Source organism: Micromesistius poutassou, assembly GCF_964030765.1.
Source record: "Micromesistius poutassou genome assembly, chromosome: 8".
In the NCBI taxonomy this organism is placed as follows: Eukaryota; Metazoa; Chordata; class Actinopteri; order Gadiformes; family Gadidae; genus Micromesistius; species Micromesistius poutassou.
In genome coordinates this window covers 10849238-10857777 of record NC_140278.1, presented here as the reverse complement: position 1 = coordinate 10857777, position 8540 = coordinate 10849238, and the positions used below count along the sequence as shown (strand labels likewise).

The following is an 8540-nucleotide window of genomic DNA, read 5'->3' as shown; positions in this document are numbered from 1 at the left end:
TACGTGTTCAGAATTGAACATTGCTGATGATTCGATCAGGTAAACGAGTCGAGGAGGACGTACACAGCACAGCAGCAATGTACCATTCAAACAGATGACTGCGGATTCCGTCGGACAAGTCAGACAATCGTTAGACTTTCTCCTGCAAAGGAGTGGCTATTTAAACACAACACCACGCCGGACACAGGAGCCTGGCTGTCACACACAGGCGGCTTCGTAAGTTTAGTCGTCGATAAGCGGCAGAATTGAAGCTGAAGCCCAGTCACGCGCGCGGGAACCTGCAGCAATCATCGCTGGTTGACAGCACGAGCCCGGCGCGGTTAATTGAGCTGATTGAAGACATACTGAGGTAAGGATTCACATGCTGGCTCTATTCTAGTGAGGGAGTTATGCTGTAGACATTTATTACAGGTGAACGGGCAAGCAGTAACATTTATCTTACCAAAGTTCCCCTGGCGAGCTGTCTTATATAATAACATCACATGCAGTAAAAAAGTGACTGTTTTTGCAACAGCAACGCCAAGTTAAATAATTGTGACTAGGGTATTGGGAAAAGCCCTCGCATATATACGTATAGGCTACTTTCAATGTTTACCTTTTGTAAGTCCACAAATGACGCGATTTAATTAAGTCCCAAACGTCAACCCCTAAAGGTTGGCTAGGAATCCAAACTCCAAAAGGTAAAAGGTCAAACACTTGCTTCACTAACGTTTACGAGCTACATGTTGTGGAAACATAGTAAAGCTGCTTACTTCATATCCTGAAGTTTACATGTGTGCTATCACGACGTTTCTAAGCTCTGTGACATTATGCAATGTAAGTGTTGGTTAAAAGTTAAAAGTTACAAATCAAACCGTCAACCTCAAGTTTTTTTGCAAACCTTTAAATCTTCAATTGTGCTCTAGTGTGACATTTCCAGATGCATCCATTCAACCCAACTGTGTATGTAGTGCAAGCAAAATTATAAAAGCAAATTAGGAACGAATACAATACAACTGAGACATCTAACGCTTGAATACTCTGTGACATGATGTTATATTCCCTCAGTCTGTTTTACATTCATACACTTTCTGAAGGTACAGAGACCAGGGGTTTTGCATGTTCATGGTAGGTCTGTGTTGTTACAGAGGCCTTATCTGGGCACATCACCACTATCTGGTTATATTGGCCTCTCTGCATTTGGTGTATATCTGTTTTTTGGTATTAAAATAGCCTTTTTATCTTTATTAATTTGAATTTCTGTTATTATAAAGTGGTATAAGGTCACGACAGCTCACAGAGGAAAACCTGTAATGTTGAACCATACTAAAACGTATCTATGTTACAATAACTGTCTAGTTAACTATAACAGTTGGCTGGCATTGCTATGTGACCAAAAAGACAAGGCAAGCCGTTAGCTAGGTAGCTGTGGTCCGCAGTAGCCAGCTATGAACCAAGTTTCAGCCTCATTCTGAGACGTGAATGATATAATAACAATGTAATACTGGACACTGACAGGCCGTTCTAGTGTTTATTTGAACCCCTTGCATTTCCAGAAAGACTTCTTTAACAGCCACTTCATGTTTTAACAAACCCTTGTGATCATGCATCAGTTTGGACACTGCTGTATGTACATGCAGCCTTGCATGCATCAACCTTCCTCAGGCAGCATATAAATATATTATATTGTACACCTTTTAATGGTAATTTCTCCCAGACTAGGTGATGGAGGGCCGTCGGCAGAAGCCCAGACGGGAGAGGCCGACGCCAGCAGATGATGAAGACGCCGACCACGCAACGAGCACTGCTCCTCCGTGTGCTGGGGACACCCTACCCTGGAACCTCTCCAAACTCCAGAGGGTGAAGCGCTCCAAGTCGGGCTCTGGGGAGGTGCTGGACCCCGCGGAGAGGGCCGTCATACGCATCGCAGGTCAGTTTGCCGCTTGCACGGCACTGGACGCCGGCCGTCGGTCGTTGTGGTGCGATGATGTGTGACTCACCATGATCTTATTTCTCGGGGTAACCACGGAAACCGAGAGAGCAAGTGGGCGAAGGAGAGTGATTGCTGGCATGGCTTTTCCTCTAGAGAAATATTAATACGTTGCGGTGTCTGCCACCAAGGTGCTGTTTCCTGCAGTAGTAGTACAGCGTAAATACTGGGGTAATATAAGGAGGATGGTTGAATGGATTAATCAGACAAGGATATTGTTCGCTCTCAGTTGTGGGAATTGAAACGGGTAGCCATCATTTATTTACACTATAGTTAAACCACATCATTGTGTGGGGATAATTACGTAAACAGGCTGCTTTGTAGCACCGAGGTGTTTATAAGTCCAAGAGGGACATGGGCAAGAAAGGCGAGGGCACGCAATTATAGATTCAACAAATGTACAGAATAGTGTGCAACACAAATGATTAAAATAAACTCCCAGTTGTGTTGTGACACAACCTTTATGTACAGATTGCAATTTTGCAAGGGAGATTAGCCGCATCCCTCCTCCTCTACGCAGTTCTACAATGGAGATAGCACTGAGAGACGTGCCTCTGTGATCTTAGGATAAAGCTTCCATAAAGAAAGGTTATATGATAACAAAGGTAACAGGGACACCAGGAGTTTGTATTCATAAATTAGTTTGCCAGTGGTATGGGCTTGACAAGTTAGTGCTGAATCATTTTACCTAACCACTGGGCTGATTTGTATTGTATGCATGCTTGTCTATCCCAGAGAAACACAATAGGACTTTGACGCACTGGGCTGGGCTGTGTTCCTGTCCGGCTGGAAGGAAGTCAACTCGACCCCAGCGCCTACAATAGGTCAAAACATCCTCCGGTGCTCTTGTCTACAAACTAAACTCCTGTCTCTTCCTGGAGAGAGGATTTATCCTCTGCGATACTTTGGTCTAGTTGTAGTACCTGTAGGCTTTGCTGAGCAGATGTCTATCCCATTCCCTCTCCTGAGTGACAGTTATAACAAGTTGCATTGGATGAAAGCCTCTGCTTACTGACAACATTGTAAATAGCTCAGGCTGGGTTACTAACAGACAGACTCAAGCAGGATTTAAATACCGGATTTGAACATTGGTGTGTTTCGAAGGTTGTGTGCTTTTATCTTTGTGAGCATGTGGGCAATGTGTATTAGCGATAGACCAATGTGAATAAGATCTACAGCCATCTGAGAGCAAGAGCCTTTTTAAAATGCTGATCAATTGGACCTGGTGGAAAAATGGCACTCCTGTGTCTACCATAAGAGGGCAGCAGTCATGTACCCTATGAGTAGTTAGCTGCTGAGTGTTGCTCTGTGGTTTCAGGACAAGAAACAGCTTTGTCTGCATTGTTACAGCATGCACCACAGCATGTCCCTGTGAGCCTTTAACGTTTTTCAATTATATTGTACTTTCTTTGTCAGAAATTTTGAAAGATGATTACCAACTGTTCAATTTTCTAATGTGATTACCAGCATCTACACTGAGACACATAGGACGCAAAATAGATGGAAATGACACAGAATATTACAGAACTGCACCACCTCCTAATAACTATAGTATTATTGGGATAGTGCCATTCATGTCCACTATTCCGTATTCCTTTGATAGACCAATAACAAAAGACAAAATCTAGTTAATTTTGACATTCGTTTATGAAGCAGTTTCCTGAAAAAAACAATCAAAACATCACATAACGTTTAACACGCATAATGTGTTGTTGGCGAAAGTTTGGTGATTCTGATGCTAATTCAGTCTTGCTGCGGGGGCAACAATGACCTAATAAGTAACCGTAGTAACTGAACTTCTTCACAGTGGTAAGTTGAGAAGAACACCAGTCCCTGGAAATGCCAATCCAGGAAATAGTTTACTGAATATACCTCTGGTGTGTGGGTCAACACAGAGCAAGATAGAAAGGTGAGGGGTGAGAGAAAAAAGTGAGAAGTCATCTTGGATCAAGGGCAGAATTAATAGAATGCCCGGCCCTCCTAAAGGGCTGCTACTGGCTAGCAGCGGGTCTTAAACTCAACCTGGGATGCTACTGCTATTGGCTAGCTGCTTGTCTTAAACTCAACCTGGGATGCTACTTCTATTGGCTAGCTGCTGGTCTTAAACTCAACCTGGGATGCTACTGCTATTGGCTAGCTGCTGGTCTTAAACTCAACCTGGGATGCTACTGCTATTGGCTAGCTGCTTGTCTGAAACTCAACCTGGGATGCTACTGCTATTGGCTAGCTGCTTGTCTTAAACTCAACCTGGGATGCTACTGCTATTGGCTAGCTGCTGGTCTTAAACTCAACCTGGGATGCTACTGCTATTGGCTAGCTGCTGGTCTTAAACTCAACCTGGGATGCTACTGCTATTGGCTAGCTGCTGGTCTTAAACTCAACCTGGGATGCTACTGCTATTGGCTAGCTGCTTGTCTGAAACTCAACCTGGGATGCTACTGCTAGCTGCCTATCTGAAACTCAACCTGGGATGCTACTGCTAGCTGCCTATCTGAAACTCAACCTGGGATGCTACTGCTAGCTGCCTATCTGAAACTCAACCTGGGATGCTTATGGTATAGGGTCGTTGTGGCAGACATCTTGTGGTTTTATACATAGTTAAATAGCTCTCTTCAACTTTAATTAAAATGCAGAATTACAGAGAAGTGACACATCTTTTTTGAACACTATGTGGACTGCATTGTATATGGTAAACACATGATACAGACCCTGCTCTTAATATGCAGCCTTTGAGCAGTTCTCAACATTGTTTAATCAAGTTTACATTTAGTTTTACAGACGTACAGTCATCAAGTTAAAAGTTTAGTAAATTGTTATAATTGGATAATATGAACCCTATATCACTGAATTAATAGTAGGTGCTGAAAAAACTATGACCTTACCTCTCAGACGCCTGAAATAACACATAATGCAATAAATGCAATAACTCTCCCCAACCACCAGGTGGCAGCTTCTTCAAGCATGACTGACCATAAATAAAAATATGTTTTTTTTTAAGAAAAACTGTTCCAATTCCTGGAAAATATGTGTAATTTCCTACTTGTTCTGAAATTGCAGAGCAGTCATAGTGTGCTCCTTGTTCTCCTCATCCTACACTGTGCTGCCTTATTTTCAAAGCGAATACTTTTCAAGCTCATTGAGCGAGTCTCATGGAACGCTTTTGTTTAACTTTCCTACTATTATGAGGAGGAATGACCTTTCTCTGCCTTTCCTATTAGAAACCGCTTTGGGCCATGACTTCCTGTACCGCATAGCCTGCTTGAAAATCTGTGACTGAAGCACGCAGAGCTACACAGAGCATCGGGCAGAATCCCTGGAGCATCACACTGTTACTTTTCCCCCGCTGGAGATGGTTAAACGTGTGGTTAATAATCACCAGAGGAGGCAGCCGAGTCTATTTCCACTGGCTGTGTTTGTCCTTCCACTCACGGCCTTTGTCCGTATTTTCACAGTGAGCAGTAGGTCTTCTTGATTCCAAGCCATTGCACCGTTATTGTGCTATACACCATCTTCACCATCATCTTTAGCCTGCTATTGTACCTCGACTGCTAAGCAGTGAACAAAAGCCCAGCCTCGGACTGCATGCAAGATTCATGGCCTTGGCCTGTAATAGGGCAGAGTGGAGGATGATAAAAATAGAGTTTGATGAAAGGTGAGGGAAAGGCTTTAATAAGGCCTTCTAAATGCTGAATCACTTTGCAGCAGATGCACATAAACCCTCCCCCTGAGGACACAACAGGTGGCTGGAAGGTTGTCAACTAGAAGGTTCCATTGACTAGTGAACAGAGGTTCTAGAAGGTTCCATTCACTATTAACAGAGTGAACAATATTCCATGCTGCCATATATTTCAATCTTGAAAAACTGTGTTGAAGGCTTGGTTGACTTTGTCCGATGCTCCTTCTACCTGCTGTTGAATCAACATTCCTTTGTCAACACTAGGCCATTGAATCAACATTGAAATTGAAATTGAAATCCTTTCCATAGATCAACGTAATTTCAATGATATTTCAATTATAAGCAATATTGAAACAATGTTGATATTTCAATATTGAAACAACGTTGAAATCATGTCCATAGATCAACAAAATTTCAATGATATTTCAATTATAAGCAATATTGAAACAATGTTGATATTTCAACTTAACTAGGATCATTGTGATTTCAATGCAATTTCAATTGTCCTTAAGCCAAAAAGCATATAATAATGGCAAATTAATATTATTATTATTATTATACATCCTGGTTTATTTACATTCAGGATGTGCAAAAGAGGTGAAGCTTTTTTAAAATAATTGGACCACAATATGTAAAGACAAATTAATTTTATTTCATTTAAATCATTAATTAAAATTAAAACTGCGAGCAGTGTTGAAGGTGCCAAGCCTGAGCCGACCGCCCCGCTGAGCCGACCGCCGATCATAGGAGTCCAACTTGATGTTGATATGAGCAATTAACTGCTTTTGACGATTTTTGGCCTCTGGCGGCCATGTTGTTTTGTCAATCAACTTAATTTTACTTCAGGAGTTGGAACTTTGGACCCCAATAGGCACTGTGTCAGTCGCACTCAAATCAAACATTACGTCTATGAACTGTGGCGATTTTAGTGAAAGGCCACGCCCATTTCGATGCCACTCCCTATTTGAAAAAATGTTGAGTTTATCTTGTTCAGAATTTGATTATGAACAACTTTTGTATTTGGGTCAACATCATAGGAGTCCAACTTGATGTTGATATGAGCAATTAACTATTGTCGAGGTTTAAACCACGCCCATTTTAGAACTCAATGGCTCATGGGTGCTTTAAACTTGAACGTACAGACTAATCTTTAGGTCAGATTGAAGATAATGGTCCATAGATGATATGTGCCAAAGGATTTTTGTCAAAGTCGAAAAACCTGGGATCATTAGGCAATTTACTGTTTTTAACTAAATTCAAAATGGCGGCAAATCTGGGAACCGGAAGTCATAGGTTCTTGAGGCATATTTGTTTCATATGTGTTTGCAAAGTTTCATGAGTGTAGGTCAAACCGGTTACGAGATATGCTTGTGCAAATTTTGCATTTTTTGGACAGTTGGTATAGTGCCACCTTTGGGCTAATCAGTGTAATATTTGCTGTGTGCTAATCTTGGTTCAACCTCTACACGTCTAGTAAGTTTCATAAAAAGCGTGCGATCGGTGTAGAATGTGCAATGCAAACGTGGCGGAATATAAATAATAATAACTAGAATCACAATCAGTTGCCTTCGCACACTTTGTTCTTGGCACCTAAAAATATATTTAAAATAATCATGCCTCCACATTAGTCGCCCCACTGTCTGCATCGGATCGTCCAGCCCCTCCAGCCCGGTCTGGCGCATACTGCAGCCACTTTTGAGCGGCCTGCGCGAAGGCAAACTCGTTCACCGAGCCCATTTGCTTTGCTAGAGAACCTTAAACAGAAAATACAAGTACAATGCAAAATAAGTTAACATACTCTTCAGGTTATCCTTCCCCTACAATAAAAGCACTTTAAACTTCAAACAGGATGAGTTTGCAAAAGATTTACCCACCCAATAACGGCGTTAGCTAACACCGTTATTTTAAACTGCGTTATTCCAAAACACTGGATGTCAGATAGCATCTGGCTAGCCTGCTAGCATTAGCTAGCATGAATCCATGGCAGTGGACTAGCAGACTAATAATATTATTATTATGATGCTGTGGTCTGAGGATAGCCTGGTGCATTTCCCACGACATAATGCTACTACCAGAGCCCGTCTATTCGCTGGTGCTACATTAATATTATCTGCTGACAGCGGTATAATTGAACATTTGGTGCATCACAGAAATAAACGGGAGGTTTTACTAATGCAACTGGTTGGAAGTGAACAACGACGTAGCCATCATCACTGAATTCCTCCGCTCTAGAATCTTTGGTTTTAACATTAACATAGTTCTATCGATTTCTAGGCTAACCATGTTAAGAACTAAACGTATTACGGACATTACGGACATTATCATCATGAAAACGGACATTTTCATCTTACCTGGTTGTAACGGTCCCGGCTCCAGAAATGAGATGTCCACTGTCCAGTCATTTTTCCCCCATTCGTATTTCCCGGTCAACCAAAAATCGATCATTTTTCAATCATATGTCAATCATATTTCCCGGTCAACCAAAAATCAACCATTTGTCAATCATATTTCAATCATATTTCCCGGTCAACCAAAAAATGATAATTTTTCAATCATATTTCAATCATATTTCGCGCCCAACCAAAAATCAATGCATTTTCCATCATATTTCCTGGTCGACTATTAATTGATGGTTTTTTAACAATAATTTGTTTACTTGTCAACTCTAAATCAACGACTTTTCAACATTGGCGACATCAAAAGGTCAATCAAATATCGATGCTTTATCAATCATACGTGTAACTACAGGTCAATGTTGTTCCAATGTCGTGCCATCAACATTAAATAACGTCAGGTTTCATTGATATGGTAATGATGATTCAACATTTATTTTGCATTGAAATTTCAATATCAACCATCACGATGATTCAGATGGAAAAACAATGTTGATCCAAT

At 41.3% G+C, this 8540-nt stretch overlaps 1 protein-coding gene across 1 annotated transcript in view; it reads left to right on the top strand.

The window, feature by feature from the left end:
* Positions 1 to 228: 228 nt before the first annotated feature.
* The window catches only part of LOC311352105 (plectin-like), a 113280-nt gene continuing 104968 nt past the window's right edge, over positions 229 to 8540 (top strand). Inside the window, exons 1-2 of the mRNA XM_084472310.1 lie at positions 229 to 349; positions 1697 to 1909. Of these exons, the coding sequence (XP_084328436.1) occupies positions 1705 to 1909 (205 nt within the window). The 5' untranslated portion in view covers positions 229 to 349; positions 1697 to 1704. The remainder of the gene's footprint in view (positions 350 to 1696; positions 1910 to 8540) is intronic.